Source organism: Tachypleus tridentatus, chromosome 3, assembly GCF_004210375.1.
Source record: "Tachypleus tridentatus isolate NWPU-2018 chromosome 3, ASM421037v1, whole genome shotgun sequence".
In the NCBI taxonomy this organism is placed as follows: Eukaryota; Metazoa; Arthropoda; class Merostomata; order Xiphosura; family Limulidae; genus Tachypleus; species Tachypleus tridentatus.
The window spans coordinates 6,734,117-6,761,403 of NC_134827.1; the positions used below are offsets into that span (position 1 = coordinate 6,734,117).

At 34.0% G+C, this 27,287-nt stretch overlaps 1 protein-coding gene across 1 annotated transcript in view; it reads right to left on the reverse strand.

Moving 5' to 3' along the window:
* Positions 1–554: 554 nt before the first annotated feature.
* The window catches only part of LOC143246007 (tachykinin-like peptides receptor 86C), a 36,296-nt gene continuing 9,563 nt past the window's right edge, over positions 555–27,287 (reverse strand). The window contains exons 2-4 of the mRNA XM_076492254.1: positions 6,842–7,051; positions 2,021–2,171; positions 555–755 (exon numbers count right to left, since the gene is read on the reverse strand). Of these exons, the coding sequence (XP_076348369.1) occupies positions 555–755; positions 2,021–2,171; positions 6,842–7,051 (562 nt within the window). The remainder of the gene's footprint in view (positions 756–2,020; positions 2,172–6,841; positions 7,052–27,287) is intronic.

Below are 27,287 nucleotides of genomic sequence, written 5' to 3' on the forward strand. Positions count from 1 at the left end.
AGGCTGGTAGAGATTCTAACGAGTAATAAAATCGAATTGGATAAACGTGCGCCTCACGCTTGGTCTATTGTTGGAGCACACAAAAAAATAGCCAATAGAAAGGTGTGAAAAATCTCTCATAGATTAATTTACTCTAATCCTGTTTAAAAGCATTTCAAGTGCCCTCTTATTTATCTCTCTTTCTCTCGTTGCATAGGAACAAACGATGAACTGTTACTTGCCACAAAGGAATGGTAGAGTATTGAGTATTCTGTGGTTCTTCATAGCTGCTTGCTCTTCTTAAAGGCTTAAATTTGTATGAAATATTAATTTATAATCTTAAGTGATGTTTAGGAGGAAAAGTATTTAACAGACAGAGTTATTTGTGTTAGTGAAAATTAAAATAACATACGGAGATCATGCATACATTTGTAGATTGTGAAACATACTGATTTTACTGTGTGTATTTTCTGACAATTTTTACTAATACGAACGAACATTACTAATGCACCATTTGTTGAAACCTCCAAATTACGTATTCTTTGAAAAAATTCTTCTTGCGCTGGTACTTTTACTTACCTTGTATTCATGCAGTAATAAACAACAGGGTTGTAAGTTGAGTTAGACATGGCCAGCCAGTAGAAAACCAGATAAACGTGCTGAATGTAATCAGTTTGAAGAATTTCTGGTTGATGATAGGTGTAGATAAAGTAAACATGATAAGGTAGCCAACAAATGGTGAACGCTAAAGCTACAGCAATCAACATTCGAACTACCTAAAATAAAAAGTGAAGTTAATTAATTTTATTTTCAAAGCTTAAAATACAATCTGGCATCTAATAAATTGTTTGAACAGATGTATTTTTAATTACTTAAGTAAAGTTAGTTGTGCGAGATGTTATCTCTTAATGAGCTATCGACAGATGTTGTTTTCATTCTTGCGTATGTGTTTAGGTATTTCCCAGCAAGATTTTCCGAAAATGGTTGAATGGATTTGGACAAAAGTTGTTATATATTTGGATTAACCCAACATAGAAGTGATTAGGTGAGGATATCTAGAATATTATTTCTCAATGTCCTGCCGAAACTGGTCTGTTTCTGTTGATAATGACGAACACATTTACGTGTTTCATGAGAGCTGGTACTCACATGGTGAGATATATAACTTAAGGACAAAGGGAACACAATTCTGGAAAAATCTATTAAAAACCTGTATTGAATAACATCATTATATTACCAGTATAATAAAAAAGGCACGTAGAAGGCGGCCTTCAATGGCAACAATGTTCAACAGCAGTATTGTACTGTTATATTCCAAACTTATCTGACATAACATGATATGTATTATAAAATATTTGGTTCTGATGAAATTAGTTTCAGACTGCTTTAACAAATTTAGAGAAAATCTTCATATAACAACATTGCCCATTACAACGTCCGTATCTATGCCATTTACTGAGTTACTACTTTATTGACTGCAAAATCAGACCTTTAATTAATGATTTTATCAAAACTTTTGTATTGATGAAAGACGTACTTGCCGCAATTATAAGTATGCTTTTGTATTAACACTTGACTACGTTGTAGCCATGCTTATTAAAAGTGTAAGCACATTGCTATTTTAAAATGTCAGTAACTGATAACCATACTTAGTTCCAGTGCAAAGTATACTGGTATCTTATATCAAACCATAGAACAGTTAAGTAGGTTAAAGTAAGTGAATTTTATTATTACGTTTTATATATTTTGTTGTACATAATTACTGATAGTCAGCATTGTAATGTTAATAAAATGAAACAAATGAGTAATTACGAAACGTAAGTAGTTGCTAATTTCTAAGGTATTTTTCATTTTCAAAACAGAACAGTTAAAGTAAGAGACATGAGTCTAAGTTATAAACTTATGTAAGAACAGTTTTAATTACAATGTTTCCTAGGAAGTCATCACACTATTAGAGTTTCATAATATGTATATTTTGAAAAGGGTAGATATAAAGCTTTAAATACTGACAAATATATAAGTTTTTGGGTTAATGACTTACTCTGCGCTTTGATAAAACGATATTTCTTTGATGATCTGTTGTCTCCCCTATCGCTCTGCTTCCCCATAATACAAGGCCCATTTTAGTGTAGGTTATCGCCATGGCAACCACTGGAATTATGTAGGTGAATATAAGGAAGAACACGTTGTATCTGTCAAAATAAAATAAGTCACAGGCCAAATGAAAGTCTTAGGACAATAACACTCTGATAGTTCTGTTGAATATTATTGTATTCGTCTCACACTTCTTGGTGAGGCTGTTACCAAGCGACAAAAGTTTCATTTTATGATCCTTATTAATTCATTATCATTTCTGATTATTTTGAATACTATTCCTTACTTAACCTAGATATGCTTTATAGCAATTATCTCTACTTGTCCTGAACTACATTATAGCATCCATCCCTATCTGGTAATCTTAAGTCCCTAAGAAAGTTTCCTTCACCACTGCTGTTAAGCCCGATATAGTTTTAAAATTATACAGTTTTTACTTCAATATCTTAGAAATAACCTCTACTTCTTAAATATCTTAATTTTAATTACTCTTGTAATATCCGTAACATTGTGTTACTTTGATTGTTTAAGGCCAATAACACTGTACAACAAAGTTTTTGCTTCTTGAACACTGTTGGGTGTTCCTTATACATTTTTGGCTGCTGATCACGAAAATCACATCCAAATTTGCCCATCACGTACCATTTCATCGAAATCTGCAGTTTCACCAGGACATTGCTACAATGGAAAAACAATATCAGGGCAACTGGAATCAGTCAATGCTTGCTGACTACTGTTGGACACTGCAACGTGATGCACTGGACATTGAATACAAACGAAAATAAGGAGCAAAACACTTTTAATTATGTTGAACTTAATAGCGTATTAGAAACATCAACACAATTAAATACGTTACTGCCGGTAAACAGTTAACTGTCTATTTCTCAGAGTTCCTACGTGATGAAGTAAAACCAAAACTATATTTGTGCATACCCACCAGCTACCTGTTACAATCAGCAAAAACTTTTCAGGAAGCAAAACTTTTCAAAAAAATTGTTGTGCAGTGTTATGAAAGATGAAATTATAGTTTTTATCAATCTTGATCCGGTGTTGTATTACACAAACTACCGGCTAATAGATCGGGAGTTACACGAAATGTTATATCACACCAACTACCGACTAATACATCAGGAGTTACAACAAGTGTTGTATCACATAAACTACAGATTAACAAATCAAATAGTTACAATTAAGATTTAATTTCGTAAACGACTGATATAAATAGCATTTCGATTAAGGTTTTGTGCAATGTAGCCAATTAGGCTTGAGGGGTGATAGGTCTCGTCGACATCGAAGTGCAGCATACAAAAGTTAACACAGTCTAAAGTTACACTAGTATTAAATATTCGCGACATTCGCAAAGAAAAAAGTATAAGGTCATTTTCATATTCGTATTTCATAATTTTTAACGACGTAATTCTTATAGAGCCATAAAGATATTTTCATTATGGATTTTTGTTATCTTCTCCAATGCAAATATCTAGCTGCACCAAGTAAGAAGTGATATTTACAAGCAAATATCCATTGGAACAATATAAGTTTACGACATTAGCTGGGGAAACGTTATAACTCTTTTCACCCATTCCTAGGGCATCATAACCAAAAGCCTCAAGCCTTTTGTGTATTGTGAATAAACTACTGAACAGAAATCGATAACATTAGCAGAAACAAGTAAACATTTCCTAAAAAATGAAACTATCGCAGGTCTATGTTATCAATGCATAATAAAGATAAACACACTGCTCTTGGATAAATAAGTTTGAATTTTCAAAATTATAGATCCTCTTTGTTATAATTTTTTAACCTTATTTTAAATTTAAGAAGAAAGTTAAGTTGACAGTAAATGTTAAAATAATTTCTTTCATGTCTATTACTTTTCATACCAAATAACAGAGATGACGGTTCAGACTGAAACACACTCTGAAGTATGTTCTTAGAAAGGAGACTCATTTTAGAACTCGAATCTCTGTAACCGAACGTACTAGACTTTCAGCTGGAGGGGCGTTATGAAGTTAAGGTAAATCACACTATTCGTTGGTGAAAGTGTAGCCAAAAATTTGGCGGTGGGTGGTGTTGACTGCCTTCCCTCTAGTCTATCGCTGCTAAGTTAGGGACGATTAGTGTAGATAACTCTCGTGTAGCTTTGCGTGAAACAGTCGTCCCGATTTTTTGATTTTCTTATACAATCTTATACAGACTTCCACAATCGAAATTCGTGAGTATCTTTTATCCCATCATTCCGGTTTAATGTTGGTTTTTCTCTGTTTTTTCTTTCTCTAAGCCCTTTTAAACATAATTCCTACTATTTGCCCAAAATATTACAGTTCTTTTCTATTGATATTTTCCAATAATATTCTCGCATTTTATTTTTCATTAATAATTTTGTCGTTCTCATTTCAGTCCAAAATATACTGATGGTACTCTTGTAGCACCGCAGTCCAAAACCTCCAGTCCTTTTTCATTACTTATCCTCAACGTCCAACTTTTTCAACTATAAATAGCTATTTGTTAAACAAGTGATCTAAGCAATCGAAAGTTTAATGATATCGTTAACTTCGATTTTCCTACTTCGACCACAATCTTTTTTTTTATCATTGTTAACAGTCATACTCTTGAACACTCAATTAAATCCCTAAAGAAAAATTTCCCTCGTTATTAATCACGGGTTTTAAACATTCGAATTACTGTACTTCGATTTCTTTCTCGTTCACATGTAACTTTCCTACAGTACCTTCATTCATTTGTTTTCTTTAAATTTAGCAATAAACTTTTCTTAACTCTTTTATAATTTATCATTTCGATTAATCGTTGATATATTGCCCAGTTGTATTTCGTATTCAAATTCATCTGACATTTATTCTCATAATACCTTTTACGTATATGTTTCAAAATATCAAGTGACATAACATATTAATAGTTCTCACCGTTGGTTCCTGCCCTTCGTATAACTTGTCAATGAAATCAGTAATACATCTTAGAAGTTTTATCCCATTCATTGTTTTGGTGTTGAATACAATCTGCACTTTTCTAAGCCTAATCTCAGGTTCACTATTTGACTCCTGTTTTCCTTTCTTTCATCGAAACTTGCTTCCTCTTCCGGTACTTCTTCCCTTGTTTTATTTGATACTCTGCACATTAATATTTATATTAAGATTTTCCTTCCACAAGAAATTTATCTCAGTGTTATGTATTAAAAGAAAACATCCACAAGTCTCTCAATTTGTATAGAGCTCAAAAAACAATTCGTTTGTAGCTTTCATTAGTTTACTACATCCTGTTTGTAACCTTCGTGCAAAGTATCAATTTTAATCTCTCCACATACATTTAAGATCTTCAATTCTTTGTTGAGATCTCTTAAACGTATGGTGTTTTCTCATTTTACAGTTATCTAATCTCCTTTTGTGCCTCTTTGTATGAGGTGTTGGCTCTCTCTCTTCAGTCACGCACTGCTGTAATTCATTTCATTTATTAACTTTCCTATTAATTTGTCAGGAAACTAATACAATCCCTCACGGTATTCGTTTCGTGCTCATTTAATTTCTTTATTCTATTACAATATTTTCTCACCTTTATTTTTTATTTCCTTCTATATTGGGTTAGATTTACCTGTTAGTGATCTTAGAAGTCATGCATCTTCTGTGTGTTATTTTCGTTTGTTGTTTTATTTTAGAACATTTCCACATTAGCCTGCCACTTGTGTTCGCCGCAGGAGCTTAGATTTTCAAATTCGTAGACTTATCGCTGTCCCACCAGAGGGCTATCTTTTCTGTGTTTTTCCATATCTTTGTACTTTCGTGTAGTAAGTTATTTATTCTATTTTCGAATGCTTCTATGAAACACTCCATTGAGCTGTCTATATAGTTATTTGTTTTTTCATTATATCTGCCTTCGGTTAGGGAGCTCGAATCCCCATCCTATCAAACATTATCACCGTAGACACGCTATAAAGTGACGGCCAATTTCACTCTTCGTTTGTAAAAGAGTACCCCGAAAGTTGGCGGTAAGTTGTAAAATATTAGCTGCCTTTTCTCTAATTTTTCATTACTAATTTCGGGACGGTTTGCGCAGATAGTCATTGTGTATTTTTGTGCTAAATTCATAAAAAATTATGTGCTTTAGATTATTTTCTTATTTTAGTAATTTTCACAGCCTCCCCTGACATTCACAGCATACAAATTTTTGTTTTTGATAAACCCTATTGGTGTAATTTTCACTACTTTCTTGGTCTATTCCCACAATTAGTTAGTTATTGATTTTACCTCAATTTACATCACTGCTACAAATCTAAACCCTGTTCAATCACTATTAGTTGCTAAAAGAGTAGTCCATGTGTTGGTGGTAGTGATGATGACTGGCTTCTTTCCTTCTTGTTTTTTCACTGCTAAATTAGGGACGGTAGAGCAGACCGCCCTCTTGTGGCCTTGAACGAAATCCAAAACTACCCAAACAAACCAATTTAATGATTTGACTGTATTGACTCGGTAGGTCCTCTGAGGGAAGAAGCAAGAGCAATATGACTGAAACTAAACTTTTGAATTATCATCATACTTTCTAGGCTCACATGTTAATAGTGTGCATACACCTATATAAGTTATCTTACAAATAAAGATGAGGCAGTTTTTTCTTTTCTTTTTTTGGTTCAGTTCTAAAACAAACAAAAGAGCAAAAAATAATAATTAATTTTCTAACAACTGAGCATGCCTTTTGAATGTCCTATCTATCGGTCGCTATGCATCCGTCATTACATATATAACATAATAATACTTACATATAGTCGTCCTCAGATAAACGTCCATTAGGCCAACGCAGATAGCACAAGGTTCTGTCTCCACCTATGGCGTAGTGATAAGTTCTTGTGGTAGAATAAAGAAGTGTTGGTAGTGCTAATAGTATACCACTTAACCAGATCAATGCAGTTACTAGCAAGGCTGTTTTCTTAGACATTCGAGGACTTAGAGGACGTACTATCGCCATGTACCTATTTTGCAAAAAAATAAATAAATATATATATATATATATATATATGTATATTATTCATTTATTTGCCCCGGTATAGCCAGGTGGTTAAGACACTCGACTTGTCATCCCAGGATCGCAGGTTCGAATCTCTGTCACACCAAACATGCTCGCCCTTTCAGCCGTCGGGGCGTTATACGTGACGGACAATCCTATTATTCGTTGTTAAAAGAGTAGCCCAAGAGTTAGCGGTTGGTAGTGATGACTAGCTGTCTTCCCTCCACCCCCTAGTCTTACACTGCTAAATTAGAGACGGCAAGCGCAGGTAGCTCTCGAGTAGCTTTGCGCGAAATTCAAAACAAATCAAATTTATTTATTTATCATTATTGTAAACAACAAAATTTAAATTTGTTTTCTATACCCAACGCACAAGAATTTTAAAACATCAATATACAGAGATGTTTGAGAAAGTTATATTAAAACAATTTTAAAACAGGAAGTCACCGAATATCCATATGCGATATAAAGTCATAGTGGAACAGAACGTATCAGACCTACATTTTCACATTGCTTGACATTTTGTAGGTAGAGTTGGCCACCTAAAATCTATTGATTTTGGTAAGGGTGCACGACATTTATTTCCAAAGCAAGACATAGAGATTATAAATATATGTTCAAAGATGGAAGTTAGAATTTCCATTACAGGGATTCTCCTTGCACCTAAGAGATTTGATAAACAAACGATTATGTATTAGCATGCGGCGTCAGGGCTATTTAGAAAGAAACAATTCGTATCTCAGTCACAGTAAGTAAAGTGGGGCATTTTGTAACAGGTGAGAATCCAGGCAAAAGACAAAATCATTTTAATATAATGTACCTTACCCCTCTGCCCACAAATTGTATATATTGAATCTGTATTGACAAATACGAATTTTATTCCGTTAAACGTGAGCGATGCTCAAGATTGATTTCCCTTTGAAATATTTGTTACGACTGTAAAAGCTACTCCTTCTTATTTATAAATAGGTCACATTTTATAATGCATGTCAAATCAGCATGAGTTTACTAACGATTATTTGTTCACCTTAATAAAACACTATGAATTAAATGGACTAGATGGCTCGGTCATCTGCAGCACCTACTGTTTGAAGCTGTCACGCTAATATAAATAGGGAGTATTAACTGTTACTTATAGCGTACTTAAAATGTGTGAAGCGTTTACTGGTAGTACCATGTAAAACTTGTATGATTTCTCATAATTATACACTTACTAATGGATATGCGCATACAGTAGGATTACAAACATGGCTACCCTACGGTAACCCATCGGAATGTTCAAGATCGTTTGAAAAGAGGAAACCTGACCAATAGTTTCACCAAGTGACGTTAAGTTTAGTTGGTTTTTATGTTTAGTTACATGTAAATCTTCTTCTTGTTTTGTGATGTATCATTGTTTTTAAATGTTTCATTCATGTTTAAAAGGCCAGTTGGTTAGGGCGCTCGACGCGTAATTTGAGGACTGTGGGATCGAATCCTCGTTACATATGAACATGCTTGCCTTTTTAGCCATGGGGACGTTACAATGTGAGAATCAATCCCACTATTCGTTGGTAAAAGAGTAACTCAAGGGGTGGCGGTGCATGATGATGACTAGCTGTCTTCTCTGTAGTCTTACACTGTTAAATTAGGGACGGCTAGCGCAGATAGCTCTCGTGTAGCTTTGCACAAAATTAAAAACAAACAAACAAGATATATCATATTTAAAAGGTGCCTGTATCTCTTACACACAGAACAGCAGTAAACGAAATTGAAAATAGGGAACTTAGAATCAATATGGTCAATGAATAACATTTTCTTTATAACTTCACGTGGGGAAATTCGACTAAATATAAAAGTATATATATTCTATCACAAGTATTTACTTTCTTGCTTATAAAACACGCACACAGGTTATTTGTACACTGCCCTCCGCGAGAAACTGAGCCGTGAATTTCAGAGTTTTAAAGGGGTGAACATTTTATGTCATAGGATTTTATACCAAGGTTTTGCTGAAGTTTTCATCAATGATACAACAACCCTGAAGGGACGAAATGTGCAATTAATCTTCATTTTAAACTTTAGAACAGATTTCATTCAGTTTTCATGATTTACGTCCGATCCCAGATGTGAAAGGTAAGAATGTATTTAGCGAAGAGGAGAATGTGGGAAAAAATATACATAGGTTATGTAAAGAGAAGATCAAATAATAGAATAGATTGAAACGTATTTTGGTTACTCATTTCTGCACACAAGGTTAATGTAAATCTAAATGTAAGGGTTTTGGAAAACCGTTTTGATAACTGTAAAAGCTAAAAAGCAAACAAAACTAACAAATTTCTGAACGTTTTTAAACAAAGTTTAATCAGTGTTCGTGTGCCCATAAAGTATTTTAGAAAACTATCTAGATGAATCTTATATTTATAACTTGTGGAATAATATGATGTAGTTAATTAGACAAATTGTAAATGAGGATAGACTAAGCCTTTCTCGCGTCTATACTTCATTAAAAATTACTAAAACAACATATTATTAACATTCACATTTTTCTTTATTAAGTTGAAATACCTGAAACTATTGTAATTTTCACTAAACGAAGATTTCTCTCCTTCCTGTCTATACAAGTTCTGTGGGTCAGCGGTAAGTCTATGGATTTACAACGTAAAAATCTTTGATTCGATTCCCCGCGGTGGAAAGAACGCATATAACTCGTTCGGTAGCTTTATGCTAAAAACATTCTAGATAGAGATTAGTTTTCTGCTAAAGATTACTGTGAGTGCAATTTATTTCATGTCAGCGACACAAAACAGATGCTATAACTTGTAGAAAATGTCTCCTACTTAATATCAATACACTAAACTGTCTGGAAAGCTCATTCTGTTTTCGAAGAAGATATAAAGATGTCGAAGAAAGAATTAAACGTTAGCTTCTGCGGATTACACGATAACTGTCTGGCCTCTGATAACCATGCACACGAGAAGGGTGGGACTGGAACCAGTCAATTCACGAACCGGAGATTCACACAAGGTGACGGGTAATGTGTGAATTGAGAACACCAATTACTGGTGTCAGATCAGTCGTTTCTCAAGACAAATTACGCTTTTCATGAAACTCGAGTCTCCAATAAAGCAATCACCTAGTGCTTCTCCAAACGTGTTGTGCCTTTAAAAACATCTCTTCTGATACCATTAATTTAGAAAACCAACTAATAATGTTTTGAAAGGTTTATTCGATATGTTAAAAATGTCGATGTTTTAAGCTTTCAATAAGTGAAAGAAAATAATAACAAAATTAGTAGTAGAACACTGACAATGATTCATTTGTATTACCAACATTGTCGGTAATTTAAAGATTAAGTTATTAGATCAATGTTAACGGAAAGTAGTTGCTTTTTGTCTGTGTTTTGCTTGTTTCACCCAGAGGAATACTATTATGGAGCGTATGATCAGCTTCTAGAACAATGATGTAGGACAGTGACGAAACTAAGTTATGGAAATACATTATAATTTTATGAAAATTTTACAATACGCTTTTAAAACATCTGAAAGTTAAAACAAAAAGAGAAACACTTCTGGCTACTGTGTGAGCACAAATAATATTGTACTTTATTGATATATCGGTAAATAAAAGTTAATATAATACTAATTAGTTTAAACTAAAGGGATGGACAAAAAGTAGTTCCCCTTGAAATTTTTGTTAATTTGTTATATCGTTTATTAGACAACAGAAAAATATGTAAAGCTATACGTTTTTAGAAAGCATTCATCGAGATATGTTCAAATATGATCTCAGGTTTTAATTTTGACATTGGCTTTTGTAAATACCTGAACTTTCCATGATTTTAATTATATTTTCTCATCAAAAATGTTGCGCCTGTTGTGATTTCTTAGATGATCCTATTCCATTTGGCATACAAAATGATCAAACAAAATTTTCTGCAATTGTGAAGTCATTAAAAAATATCTTAGGATTAAGAGAATTGATATGGAAGAATGGCCAGGTCAATCATCTGACATCAATTCGACTGAAAATTTATAGGCTGAGTTGAACCGATTAGCAAAAGATCACAAACTAAGTATGGAAGATGAACTTTCTGAAGTACTCAAAGAAGACTGGCAGTCAATCACTCAAGAATATCTGCACAACCTTATAGAAAGCAAGGGAACACCAAATAAATATTAACTTATGAAATCGGCCTATGCTATTTTCAGTTTTATGTTTACGCTCAATTATTGCAGAGAAATTTATTTGATTATTTTCTAGGCTAATTGGAATAAAAAGATCTACGAAATTACAGCAGGTACACAAAATTCTTTATGAAAAAATGTAACTAAAATCATGAAAAGTTTAGATATTTAAGAAAGCCAGCGTTAAAAGTATGATTTGAGGTCATATTTGATCAGATCTCATCGAATGAGTTCTAAATGTATATAGTTTTACATATTTTTCTGTTATCTAATAAAATATATATAAGAAATTAAGAACATTTTTTTAAGGAGTGGGTCACTATTTTGTCCACCCCATGTATATTGATGTCTTTCCCTGACTACATATTTTGTACAAAATTCATATTAGTTAATATCTGGCTATGTTTTTATATGAAACTTAAACGGGATCTTACACAAAGAACGGAGACAAATATACTTTACAAAAAAACATTAAAATACCTAGAGAAGAAAGAATAGATTTAACAGAACTCTAGAAATCTACAAATTTCATCAAATATGTAGGTAAAAAATATTTAAACTAATTGTAAATTTTATACGGTATTCAAATCACAAGCTTTTAAAAATAAATTTATCAATCGTTTGGCAAGCACTAGTAGGAAAATAATTGGGCCCGGCATGGCCAAGCGCGTAAGGCGTGCGACTCGTAATCCGAGGGTCGCGGGTTCCCGCCTGCGTTGCGCTAAACATGCTCGCCCTCCCAGCCGTGGGGGTGTATAATGTGACGGTCAATCCCACTATTCGTTGGTAAAAGAGTAGCCCAAGAGTTGGCGGTGGGTGGTGATGACTAGGCTGCCTTCCCTCTAGTCTTACACTGCTAAATTAGGGACGGCTAGCACAGATAGCCCTCGAGTAGCTTTGTGCGAAATTCCAAAACAAACAAACAAAGAAAATAATTTTATTTTAAATAAATGTTGTTAAAGCTGGTCTGAAAACGAGGCATGAATGCAAACCAAATCAAAGCAAGATTGAAGTTGTTTCACTTTTACGAATGGTAGAACTAATAGCGTTCTGAACATGTAATGTAAGCCAGTTGTTATAAAATTCTTAAGACATGCTATTATTTCTTTAACAACTATAACCTGTTAATAGGTTCACAATTCGGCACTAAAAAGACAAAAAAATTAACTATTCCTAATTGTGTTAGATAAAGGGAGGGAAACAAGATTAAATGTGGTATAACTGTTCAAAAAATTCACTCATTCGAAATCTTAAATTAAATGTATCTCAAATCATCCTTAGCTGACAAAGATAGGAACCATACAATGTTTACTGAACAAAATATAACACATCCCCTCTCAAGAATCTATTACGTAAGACGTACATATTCTAAGTAATATTTATCCTTATTAATATATATAAAAAGTAGAGACTATACTAAGTGATTTTGTAAAAAATTACTGCTCAACCTGTTAGAAAAATATCAACTTCTTTATTATATTCACAATAACTTGGTGAATAGCTTTATCATATCTGTAAGAACATGATGAAGACCTTTATTATATTCTCAAGGACTTGATGAAGAGCTTTATTATATTCACAATGACATGGTGAAGAACTTTATTATATTCATAAGGACTTGGCGAAGAGCTTTATTATATTTACAATGACTTGGTGAAGAGCTTTATTATACTTACAAGGACTTGGTGAAGAGCTTTATCATATTCACAAGGATATGGTGAAGAGCTTTATGATATTCACAAGGACTTGGTGAAGAGCTTTATTATATTCACAAGGACTTGGTGAAGAGCTTTATCACCGTTACGAGGACCTGGGGAAGAGCTTTTTCCAAATTTGGAGAATTACTGAACAGCAAGGAAGAAGCAAATTCGTGAAATAAACATAGTCGTGAATTCCTTTTTTGTTAAACCATGTACGAACAATACTTTGGAAAAAAACTCCAAAGTACATTAAAGCTTTTTTGTGTGTAAAGCTTCAATAAAACCCTTGCTCACTAGCAGCTATAATTCTGGATGAAGTTTTTTGCTGTTAGTAGCTAACATCAAATTCTACGACAAATTTAACATTCCTGATTATAAAATAACGTTTAGACCAACTGTTGTGGAACAAGTGTCCTATTCAAACCATTTTACACAGATATAAACTGCTGGCCAAAATCGTAAGGTTAATAAACATAAAGAAAAAAATATGCATTTTGCGTTGTTAGACTCAACCACTTATTTGAGTAGAGCTTCTAAAGATGAAAATAAGAAAAGGAAAATAAAAATTAAAAAAGTTTTTTAGCATTTAATAGGGAAAATGTGAACACTATGAAATTAGCCTGAATACTAGCCGGTCAAAAGTTTAAGACAATACTGAAATGAAGCGTTAATCGGTAAACACGTAACGAAATTCAGTCATTTGTGTTCAAGCATTAGCGTTGTTAACCTCTCTCACTGACATCTCGTGTGTTATATTGGGTAAAAAACATGGCAAAGGCTAAAAAGTTAACATAGTTTGAACGTGACAGAAACGTCGAGTTGCAAAGGCAAGGTCTCTCTCAACGTGCCATCGCTGGTGAGATTGGGCGTAGTAAAACTGCTGTTGCAAATTGCTTAAAAAACCCTGAGGGATACGGAACGAGAATTTCAAGTGGTCGGCCCAAGAAAATTTCGCCGGCGTTGAGCAGGAGGATTCGACAGGTTGTCCGGCAAGACACCAGCCGATCGTCGAACCAGATTAAGGCCCTTACGGACGCAAAATACAGCTCAAGAACAATAAGACGGCATCTACGAGAGAAAGGCTTTAAAAACCGTAAACGTTTTGAAAAGCCATACCTCCTTCCACATCACGAAACAGCTCGATTAAACTTTGCTGAGAAGCACCAAACATGGGACGTAGAAAAGTGGAAGAAGGTTTTGTTCTCTGATGAGACAAAATTTAACCTGGATGGTTCAGTTGGCTTCCAACGTTACTAGCACGATAAGGATATCCCACCGGAGACATTTTCTAAACGATACAGTGGAGGAAGTTCCATCATGATCTGGGTTTTTTTCTCCTTCCATGGAACATTGGAGTTTTAGGTTATACAGGGGCGTCAAATAGCAGCTGGCTACATTGGCATGTTGGAGAGAGCATCCTTATTGACTGAAGGCGCTCGCTTGTGTGGAAATGACTGGATCTTTCAGCAGGACAACGCTGCAATCCACAATGCCCGCAGTACAAAGAACTTTTTTCATGGCATATAACGTGATTCTTTTGAATTTCTACCCTGTTTAGGACTTCTTTTTGGTATGGTGTTAAACTTTTTACCAGCTAGTATTTAGGCTACTTTCATAGTGTTCATATTTTCCCTATTAAATGCTAAAAAGGTTTTTATTTTAATTTTTTCTTTTTTTATTTTCATCTTTGGAAGCTCTACTGAAATAAGTGGTTAACAACGCAAAATGCATATTTTGTTTTTGTGTTCATTGGCCTTAATATTTTGGCCAGCAGTGTATTTTGGACTGAAGACAATACTTGAAAGTGTCGAAACTTGTTTCAATGTATAGAACTCTTGTTCTGTAATAGTGGATCTGAACTTTACATGACATTGTGTATTTGCCTAATACTATTTCTGGTTAAGAAGTCAACATACAGAATCACACGTAAAAGTTGCAATGGTTTTTAAAAGAGACCTGAAACCCTGGGCCCAGCATGCCCAGGTGGTTAAAGCACTGGACTCGTAATCTGAGGGTCGGGAGTTCAAATCCCTGTCGCACCAAACATGTTCGCCCTTTCAGCCGTGGAGGTGTTATAATGTAACGATCAATCCCACTATTCTTTCATAAAATAGTAGCCCAAGAGTTGGCGGTGGGTTGTGATGTCTAGCTGCCTTTCCTCCAGTCTTACAGTGATAAATTAGGGACAGCTAGCACAGATAGCCCTCTTGTAGCTTTGCACGAAATTCAAAACCAAACCAAACCGAAAACTCTAGCGCTTTCGAAAAGTCACTATTCTTCTTCAGTAGAACAAAGGGTTATGGTTAATAAATGTAGTGGAACATAGAGGCACGGATGTCGACGTCACATAAATCGGTTGTTCAGAATGGTTGGCCGTGAGAACTAGCCGATTATAGAAATGTATCTCAGGACGGCTGATATAGGTATTAACACTTTTTGCTAATAAAGCAGACTTTATTGTTGATTAACCTGTTAATCACAGGTTAACAAAAACAAACTGAAGATGACCTAGCAAGGTCGAAACGTTGTTTCCTGCTTTATTAGTAAAAAGTATTAGTATCCATATCAGCCGTTCTGAGATACATTTTTATTTCAACTGAGTTTCACGTCATCTAGAATAGCCAATCATAACCTAGGAATGATAGTGTCAACTTTGGTTTGTACCAAAATGTATATACACTACATAAAAAGCCTGTTGAAGAATAGTGAACTATTCAAAAGTACCTAATATTAAAATATTCAAGACTATTTACGAGAAATGTCTTATGAACTTAGGTCAGTAACCGTTCGTTCATTTGATCATGACCCTTGAACAGTGGTTCAAAATGTAGATGCCATTAACAGCGCGTGTAACGAAAGGTGAAAGGTCGATGAGACACATTACTATAGTTTTTATAATATTAATATTAGGTTTCCTTTAAAGCGGGTTATCTACTTAGAGCGAACCAAAATCTACTTGGAAATGAGTAGAAGTAACTAAAAAAATGTTTCTTATAAAAAAATTAATTATTTCCTCAGTTAGGTATTTGCCGACTAAAAAGTTAACTATTCAGTGAAAGATAATTCTTAAATTCATTGTTTAAAACGGTTGAAAAGTAAGTTCCTGCGTTCAACAGATTCATTATTTTTCCCCTCCTGTTCCACATTTTAGAAAAACACTGATCTGCATTAATGCTCTTTGAAAATCCCACAAAACGTATAATAAACGTTGTGTAGGCAATCAAATAAATTATAACAGCTTTACGATTTACAGAACTGCACGTAATTAATAGCGTTTAATGAAAGTCGTAAAGTCAGTAAAAAATTATTGTAGCTTGTTTAGTACAGTATGTCATTGGTAGCATTTAATGAAAATCGTAAGATCATTAAAACAAATGATTGTAGATTTTCATGTACTGCATGTCGTAAATAGCATATAATGAAAGTCATAAGGTCAGCAAAACAAAATATTGAAGATTTTTCTGTAACGTATACCACTAATAATGAATTATGAAAGCCTTAAGGCCAGTAGATAGTAGTGATAGTAAAATTTACATTATTGCTTGTAATTACTAGCATAAAAAGAAACAGTTTATAAAGATTGCTCACCCACTTTTTCTAAAGTTAATAAACGTAAACGCTCAAGATTTCTCAATCTGAAATAACGATAGGTTAATAACGGATTTATAAAACTAATTTTTTGTTAACTAACTGTAAAATAAACCTTAAAAACTAAAATTTCTAGCAGTTTTTTACACATTTAAGGTTATAATTAGTGATAATTAAATAGGTTTCAGTAATAAGTATATAACTTAAGACATCAAGATAATGCCTGAAGTTAGCTTCCACGGATGAGAGCTCTGAATTTTGGAGCTGGCGAGTCATGTTCGAAAGCAGTTAATACTACAAAATATTTATCGCACTTTAAGCTGTGAGTGCGTTATAGGAGTGATATTTAATTTCTTTATCTGGATGCTGGGTGGTACAGTTGATAGTGTCCCTTTCCTCGGGTTAGCTGTTCAAAATTAAGAACGATTACAGGTAGCCTTACTAGCTTTACCACAGATACAAAATAGAACTACAAAATGATACCTAGAATTTATATTGCGGTTACTGGTTCAGCTCTTCTTTCTCTTATTGCATGAATGAGAATTCTTTCAAACTGTTTTATAATTTCGAAACCCTAAGAGCTCGATATTTGGATTTACATGTTTCGGAACCACTTCCACCAGTGAGTGGATCAGAGGTAAGTTTACGAAATTTCAACGCCAAAAGTTGAGTTGAAACCTCTGCGATGGGCAGAACGTAGAGAGTTTTCTGTATGGTTTTACACTACAACAAAATATTGCAGCTAAATAATTCTAAATAAAAAAGCATTAGTAAAGTTATTATTTGTTGGATTGTGGAAGGCTCTTTGTGATCATCTGCAACAAGAATTTTCCAGCTAAGAAAACAAAATCTGTTTAAACTGGTTTTAAAAATCATATGAACTCCACCCAAGCCGATATGTGATATTCATGAGTAAAATTGAAAACCTATCTTGCAGTTATGAAGTAAATTGTCTTACTTTTACAAGAAACACTAACGAATGCTAATAAACAAAACAAGAAATACTATATAATGCATTTTGTTGTTGTGCTTTACGTTTATCATCATATATATAATTTTCACCAAAATGCAATATTTTATTTTGATTATCTCGTACATAGTTTGAAGATTTGTTGCAGGGGCACAGAGGTATGTCGGCAGAATTACAAAGCTAGGAACCGGGTCTCGATACCCCTTGTGGGGACAACAAAGATTGTGCCGCATAAACAAACAAACTTAGTGCAATATATACAGTTGTACATGAGCGTAGCTCTAACATTATGGAATGTGGAGCAAACTCTAAGGACCTAAGGCACACTTAATTTATACATTCAGTGTTGCATGTGAATGTTATTTGAATCAAATGCTTGTAAAAATGATAGATTTTACTGAAGTATTTTTGCTTACAATTTCATATCTAGGCTCATCACTGTTGTACATAAAACGTTTCTATCATTAATACTTGCAGTATATTCGAGGAAATTCATCACCGGTTAAACTTATCCTTACATGTTTAATTATAAACTCTGAATAATTTATAAAGTTACGCATAATATTACTTTTATTATTTATTACCTAATCACAAGTTAGCAGGAAATTTACTCCCACCCTTCTTCAAAATTACATTTATCATGAAAATATGTAATTTTAAAACACCAGTAAATTGCTTTTTGTAAAAATTATTCATCGATTAAGTTTGATTGCAAAACAAAGTTAGACTATTTTAAAGCTCACCTAAAATGATTGCATGTCTGTGTTATTAGAAAGTGCACTAAAAATATTATTTATTCTTGTTTTGTTTAATCTCAGATACTAAAAGACAAAGATAGTTATTTAAATCCACTACATCACTGAAAGGAGACCTTTATATATTGTATCCACCCCGACTTGAAGGTTATTTTAAGTTTGAAACATATCTAGTAACCCACCTTTTTATTACCGTACACCATCAATATTAGTGGATTTTAGAGAGCTTCGAGAACATGTTCTGTATAAATGCCATAGTGTAGCGTTGATAACATGTTTTCAGACTTGTTTCGCCTGATAACGTTATACTTTCTACAAACAAAGTCAATTATTTTAGGTATTAAGATGTACTACTTTTTCTAACTTTCTAAACTAAATTTTTATATAACTAAGCATGCACTTAAAACTTGGCAGGTAACTACGGTTCTCATTAAGACGTCTTATATTAGAAATGCCATTGTTTTTGTCTTTCATTTCACGTGGTTAAATTTTGGAATTACTAATATAAATGTTTGATTTATTTGCATAACATTTACTGTTGTAAATGGAATAAGAAACGAAAATGGTCTGGGAGCATAGATCGATAAATTAATTTATTTAAATTATTAAGAAATATTTGGTACGTATTTTTTAAGTCGTGCAGATAAAGGATGAATTGGCCTGGCATGGCCTAGCGCGTAAGGCGTGCGACTCGTAATCCGAGGGTCGCGGGTTCGCGCCCGCGTCGCGCTAAACATGCTCGCCCTCCCAGCCGTGGGGGTGTATAATGTGACGGTCAATCCCACTATTCGTTGGTAAAAGAGTAGCCCAAGAGTTGGCGGTGGGTGGTGATGACTAGCTGCCTTCCCTCTAGTCTTACACTGCTAAATTAGGGACGGCTAGCACAGATAGCCCTCGAGTAGCTTTGTGCGAAATTCCAAACAAACAAACAAACAAACAAAATGATGAATTTTGGGTTCTATCTTAAATAGGTCAAATTGTGACACTTAGTTGGAAAGTTACCACATTTTCTAAGCAATAATAATAGTTGTATCTTATTTTGTATCTTTATAATAACAGCATTCCAATGTATTTTTGTATTCGAGATGTTTTGTTTCTCAAGACAGCTTTACTGCATGAAAAAGTACTAGAACCGTGCTGAGGTTTAAAACAAAGATACGTTACATAGTTTTCCAGTTATGTTCAGCTCTTTAATAAATCATGTATTACAATTTATATCGTCCATACCAGAGCTTAAAATACAAAAGACGATGTATTTGTTTGCTTTTGGATTTCGTGCAAAGCTACACGAGGGTTATCTGCACTAGTCGTTCCTAATTTAACAGTGTAATAATAGAGGGAAGGCAGCTAGCCATCATCGCCCACCACCAACTCTTGGGCTACTCTTTTAGTAACTAATAGTGGGATTGATTGTAACATCATAATGCACTCACGGCTGAAATGGCGAGCATGTTTGGTATGAGGGGACTCGAATCTGCGACCCTCCAATTAGGAGTCATACACCTTAACCATCTGGCCATTCCGAGTCCTCGAAAGATAATATATTATGCTTTCAATAATTTGATAAAAATAAATTCAATATACTTCGAACATACTGTGCATGTGCTATTGAATGTCTTTTACTACGTTTCAAAAGGGTATATATAATAAATATGCATATAAAAACGTGCTCATTTTCTCAATTAAAAAATTCATTAGCGCAAATACGGAGTTAAAATAATATAACTTACTCTTTTTAATACAAAAGTGTTCTAAAAATGTAGTATATCGAATGATAAAAATGTTTAGATGAGTTTCGTTTAGAGTTACGCGAACAACAAAGAGAATGAATTTGTTGTATCTTAGATCTCTTACATTGAACATTTATTTCGGTTTAGAAAAGATACTGGTTCTACCTTCTGAATTTTATTGCTCACTACGTAACACGACATTGGAAACATGTGCACACCACTCCTAAGTACTTTGTTTACTAAAGCTAAGGCGTGCGACTCGTAATCTGAGGGTTGCGGGTTCTCATCCCCGTTGCGCCAAACATGCTCGCCCTTTTAGCCATGGGGGCGTTGTAATGTTACGGTCAATCCCACTATTCGTTGGTAAAAGAGTAGCCGAAGAGTTGGCGGTGGGTGGTGATGACTAGCTGCCTTCCCTCTAGTCTTACACTGCTAAATTAGGGACAGCTAGCGTAGATAGCCCTCGAGTAGCTTTGCGCGAATTAAAAAAAACAAACAAAACAAACGATACGAAAGCTAACTTTCTATACTCGCTTCCAAATGATGAATATTGAAGGATCATATATCTTGTTAAAGTGATTTATTGGTTTCATTGCCTGTGTTATTTAGGTCTGACAACAACAGTCCAAGAGATTGTACAGTGTTGGTTAACTTTTCTCTAAATGAATAAAGGAAATACCCTGTTATGTCGGATATATAAAATATAATATGTATTTTTACAACGTTTCGCTACGTTAACCTAACATTATCAAGTATGATAACTTCAAGGAGTGGACTTCTAGATTATATGAAAATCTAGCGAATAAAAACATTGGTGTTTGATTAATCGAGATTGTGGAATATAATAAAGATGTTGGAAATGTCAAACAATTATTGCTATTTTTCTCTACATTAGGAATTTTTTCACAAGACCAACTGAAAATCAGCCAAATTAATATAATTATATCAAACTGGAAATTACGTGAAAAGAAAAAAATGTGGAAGTTGTTTTATTCAAAGGTTGTTAGACTTCAAACATGCTCGAAACATATTTCTGATATATGCTGTTTTCTGTAGGTTAATATAGTCTGTACTACGCTATAAATGTACCTTAAAATATGAAAGATAAAGCACATGCATATGACAATTCATCTATAGAAGTTTTAAACAACAGCTAGAAAGCGTACAACTGAATACAAGAATATTTTTATTGTAAGCTGTAGCTTCTTTTGTTTTGAGGAGGTTTACATATATTTTTCTCTGTTGAGAATTCAACATTGTTAGGTTGAAACCAATGACCATATTTAAATATATGTTCATAAACATGGAAGAGGATTTGTTATAATCTTTAACATGGGCTGGAACTTGGCAGTAGGTTCCTTATTGTAAAACTCATCGCATTCTTTCCAACTTATTTGATACACAGAACTATCAGAATCTTGATATTTCTTTGATAGAAGTTGTTCTAGTTTTCTGTATAGACAAGTTAATTTGAGATTTGTTCACCAAACTTTCTGAGTAACTGTAACACTATTGGGATAAAAGGAATTGTAAAACAAATAGGAAGTTCGTTACTACATTACTTGTGTTAATCCTTCATTTTGAATTTTTTGTTACGTTCAGAGTAGACTTTTAAAGGATTATAAGGAAAAAAAAGGTTACTGCTGTTTTCAAGTTGTCGAGGTGCTGTTGAGAATTTCTTTACTTGATATAGAATTTATGCGTTGCTTACTTTTTAGAAGGGTCATGATAAAAGTTCTAGGGTTACGTGTACACCTGGTTGAATGTCTTTATGGTAACTGGAATTGTGGAACTTATTATTATCATGTCTTTTAACAAGAACGTTCCGTGTATATTTTTCTTCAGGTTAACTGGTAAATTTAATGTCAAGATAGAAATAGCTCTGGTGTCGATATTGGTCATGAACAAATGAGATTACTCATGCTTATTCGTTCAACCTGGTCGTAACTAAACCCTTCCTACTGAAAGCTGTTCCAGGAAGTAGTTAAATGGGAACACTTTATTAGAATTTCCAAAAAAAAAGTGAAGATCTAGTAAAATGGCAGTTTATGTAGCGATACAACTTACTGTTTCATAAATTAGAAATTGTATGAGCAAAATTTTCATATCGAAACTAGTGATAACACCGAGTGAGTCGAAGTGAGAAGAAACTAATCAAGTTCATTATTTTCTTACATCGAAATTCAAGGCTTCGTAGGTAGAGGGAAACCAGCTTTATGAACTTAGAAAAGACTATAAATTTGTGGGGTTCATGAATCAGTTGGTTTGAAAAAGCTATACAGGTAGTTTGAAAGAAATTCCAATTCCTTTACATGTAGAAAAAATTACTACAGTTTGTTTTTAATGAGGTGAAGTAAATATTGTCTTGAAGGATTTCATTCATTTTCGTGACGTAATCAAAACGGTCTATAATTACGACGGGGGGCTGTCTTTACCTGCTTATCTGTTATCCCTTTTTTTTGGATATGAGAGCTTTAATTTCATGAGGTTCCAGGTTTAATTTAATTTTATGAGATTTATTGATCATAGTTTGAGCATAACCCGGAATATAGTGTGAAATAGGGTTATTTGGAGAAATATGTGGGAAATATATTGTTGAACGAAACAAGACTATAGAAAATAAAAAGTAAAAACATGTTGCAAATGGCAAAATAATTAATATTTTTTCCTATATATGAGGAATCTTGTTATAAAATTAACTGAAAATTTGCCAAATTAATTTATAAGATTAAAAATTATGCCCCAAAATATTGGCACAATTATTTTAAAAGTATAAAATAATAAAAGCAATAACTAATTTTTGTTATTTTCTGCAGGTTTGTTAAGCTTGACCAATCAAATACTGATCTATTCATCAACTAGTTGTTTTTTTTTGTATTATGTAGTTAGGAGTTCACTCGTGCCACTTGTTTTACCTGAAGGTGCCAGACTATTCTGGTGATACTTTGTAGCCATAAATATTTTTCTCTCTTCTCTGTGTACAAAGCAGTAAATGATTTTTATGTGTACATTCTACTCTATCACTTCGAGTTAGGGAAGGATTGTGCAGAAAACTCTTGAGTAGTAACGTGCGAAACTTAATAAAGAAACAAACACATAAATGAAAACTAATAATCAACCAGGTAATAGCTTTTGTGATCCGTTATTAGTTACAATGATTATAGTGCATTGTTCCTTCTACTCTAAACAAAGCATGCTTTGCTGACATTCCGATGACTAGCAATCCTGTTGTTCTATTAAGCCTTTGTACGACGCAAATACTTTCTTCTGCAAACATAGCTGAAGTATTACCATACACATATTTTGCTTGGAGTCTATAGTGCAGCATTAAAGAGTATTTCTTTTGTTGTTCTTTTCTCACACTAATAATATTGTTAGTTTTCTAATATCCTAAACCTATATCACCCCTTGGTATAATGAAGTGACCATATGTACTGTTGTTGAAGTGTTTCGTTCAGCTAAGTTATTCGATGATTCACCCATCTGAAATGAAAAAATGTGCGAACTATGATGAAAAATTACTTTTTTAATATATTTTTTATGAATTAAGAGTTTTCTGCAAGTAAAATAAATACGTAGAAGTATATAGAAAAAGATGTAATAATATGTTATTTGTTTAGTGAAATAGATGTGACACAATAGCGTTCCATTCGTTAGGTAGAGTATCTGATGTGTATTGTCTTTAAGCTCCCTAGATAGTAAAATATGTAAATTTTAATCATACTAAATAAACAGCGATCACATAGTATATATCACGAAGATTCCTTGATTTTTTTCTTGGAGTGCAACAATACCTTTGTCGAGAAGACACAAACTGATCGAGAGAGCTGAAGTGGCTGTGGTACTCACAGTGGATTTAATAGGCTGTAAGAGTCTTCCCCTAACACGCCACATGAAGTACAGGAAAACGATGATTCTACAGAACCACTTTTTGAATCTCACTATATGCAACTCTTTTTATGGTTCTCGACATGCGACTTCTCCATGTAATGATAGTTATATAAGTCTGTCACTATATTTGTGAGTTATGTTTAAATAAATATTAATAGAATACATATTACTCTCTTTTTCTGCAATATTGTAAACTAAATAGATGTTGAAGATTAATACCCAATGTCTTATTTCTATTTATTTCTAAAGAAATCACACAGATGGTCGTGACTCAGTTTGTTTGTTTTTGAATTTTGCACAAAGCTACTCTAGGGCTACCTGTGCTAGCCGTCCCTAATTTAGCAGTGTAAGACTAAAGGGAAAACAGCTAGTTATCACCACCCACCGCCAACTCTTGGGCTACTCTTTTACCAACGAATAGTGGGATTGACCGTCACATTATAATGCCCCCACGGCTGGGAGGGCGAGCATGTTTGGCGCGACGGGGATGCGAACCCGCGACCCTCAGATTACGAGTCGCACGCCTTAACACGCTTGGCCATGCCGGGCCTGGTCGTGACTCAAGGGGTAGCGTGCCATAATATGAATCTGCATGTTCAAGGTTTGCGGGTCATTACCGTATAAATAAATAAATAAATTGATAAGTTTGTGCCAAATATGTGTTATAAAGGTGACAGTGAAATTCCACTATTTGAAGGATAATATTAGCCTAAGAATTAGCGGTGGATTCTTTTGACTAGAAATGTTAAAACCCGTCTTTAGCATTATAAGCCTTCAGACTTATCGTACAGCCTTTGGAGATGGGGCTAACACACAAAACCAAATACGCGTTTGTAACAAGAAACATAGATTTGTGAGCTAAGCATTGAACATTGAAATATTGTTTTCCAGTTTAATCATGAGAGAACAAAATTATCAGTAAATACAGTTTATTATTCATTAAAAGAATATTCGTAAAAGAAACTACTTATCCTACTCGGCAACCTGGCATGACCTTGTGGTTAAGACTCACAATTTGAGGATCGAGGGTTCGAATCCTCCTCACCTAACATATTCGCACTTTTAACTCTGAGGCCGATATGGTGTAACAGTTAATCCTACTATTCGTTGGTAAAAGAATAGCCCAAGAGTTCGGAGTGGGTGGTGCTGACTGCCTGCCTTCCCTATCCCTGCTAAACTAGATATAACTAGCGAAGATAACCCTCTTGTAGGTTTGCGCGAAATTTAAACTTTTTTCTCAGGACTTGTTAATCTAATAAATATAGTAGTAGTCGTAAACAAAAAATTTCAACCGTTAATATTTTTTTCTAAATCTGAAAATCAAATAATAGAAAATTAAATTGTTGAGTCACTCAAAGCGCGTAAATCTCATATGTTTGTCAATGTATATATATATATATTCGATTTCTGATTTCTGTTTTACGGTAAAGTCGTAAAAACAATGAGTTGATGATGATTACAGACAATAAAATTCGTTACTAAAATAAAGTTAACTGATATTTATAGTTGCATATTTCAGAGACGTATGTCCAAATTATACACATTACGTTTTTCTCTGAAACAGACCCTTAATGGTTGTTTAGTAATATAATCGAAGTTGCTTCAGTACCGGTGATTATTTTCAGAGCGTCTTAGTAAAAGATTTAATAAAGAAAGACTGTTTAAATGCAAGATCTTTCCTGTCTGGAAACATCTCTAACAGTTGTATAAAAACATAGAATAAAATCCAGTGTGAAACTACACTTACTTAGAGAGAAAGAGAATTCAGCCATTTTGTAGCCAAACTCATTAACGAAAAGGTTTCAGTAGCAACTGTGTTTTTTATATGATTGAGTAGTAATTTAAAATTAGCTACATAATAGAAAAAGACACTTTCAAAATATAAAAACTGCATTTCAAATGTGTTTCTGTTTATTCATTACAGGTGCTCATAAGTTAGAAAGAAAATATAAAAGAAAAAGCAAACATAATCTTTCATGAAATTTTGACATCTAGTGCAGATAGATAGCCCTTGATTAATTTTGTGTCAATTTTTAAGAAAGGATTGTTTGTTTGTTTTTTAATTTCGCGCAAAGCTACTCGAGGGCTACCTGCGCTAGCCGTCCCTAATTTAGAAGTGTAAGTTTGTTTGTTTGTTTTGAATTTTGCACAAAGCTACTCGAGGGCTATCTGTGCTAGCCTCCCTAATTTAGTAGTGTAAGACTAGAGGGAAGGCAGCTAGTCATCAGCACCCACCGCCAACTCTTGGGCTACTCTTACCAACGAATAGTGGGATTGACCGTGACATTATAAGGCCCCCACGGATGAAAGGGCGAGCATGTTTGGTGCGACGGGGATGCGAACCCGCGACCCTCAGATTACGAGTCGAATGCCTTAACCTTCCTGGTCTTGCCGGGCCCTTTTAGGAAAGGAACAAGTTATACGTGTTACTCGGGGTGTTATACCACGGATATGTGACGTCACAGCCGTAAAATAGTACATGCAAATAGTTTTCATAAAGTTTACTGGACTCTCTACGAGCTATCTTGGCAACAATTGAAAGGTCAATGGATGTTTAAGATTTTCCTGAAATTTTACGTAGTAAGCGTTTTTTTTATACCAAATGGCAATTAATTATGTTACTTACATCTTTGTTTTAATGACGAAACTGCGTTAAATTCGTTTGTTTTTAATAACTAATTTTATGATTACGTAACTTATAGAATACAATAAGTTACTTTTTGCTAGTTTAACAGAAAGTTGTATCATTATCCGTTTGAAAATTTCAATTCCAACGAAAGAAATGAAGGAAAAACATAAACGGATGAACCTCGCCCAATAACAAGACCTTCCTCATTAAAATATTGGCAGATACAATGAGATTGACAATAATGTATTTTAGCATGGAACTATGTATTGGCACTTACGCTTAACGAACTCAACTGGAAATGATTGTCCGGAAATGCTAGAAGACTAAGCCGGGCGAGATGTTATAACGTGTCGGACTGAGCATCAAATGTCTCCTAGTTTGAGCACAATAGGGATCTAGATTTTTTTCGGCATATAGAAGGGTTTAGTTCGCGCACACATCTTCTTCATCGGGATTCAGTCCATGCTTTGGACCAGGAAGGATCAGGTTCAATGTAGACCTTTTCCACCAGTTCGCACATTTTTACCGCCTAAAAAATTTTTAAGAAAAAGCGCGCTCCACGCTTTGATGCCGTGAATGATGCGCCATATATGAGTCTATTAAATCCAATTATGTGATCTGACAAGAGTATCGCAAAAATTGACGGCGGACAGCGTTGACTAAATATTTTCCTTCTAGCATGACTCCTCAAGATTAGAGACGGCTAGTGAGCACTGTAGCCCTCGAATAGAGTTTCAATGAACAAATGTTTAGCTATGATGGAGACTTCGAA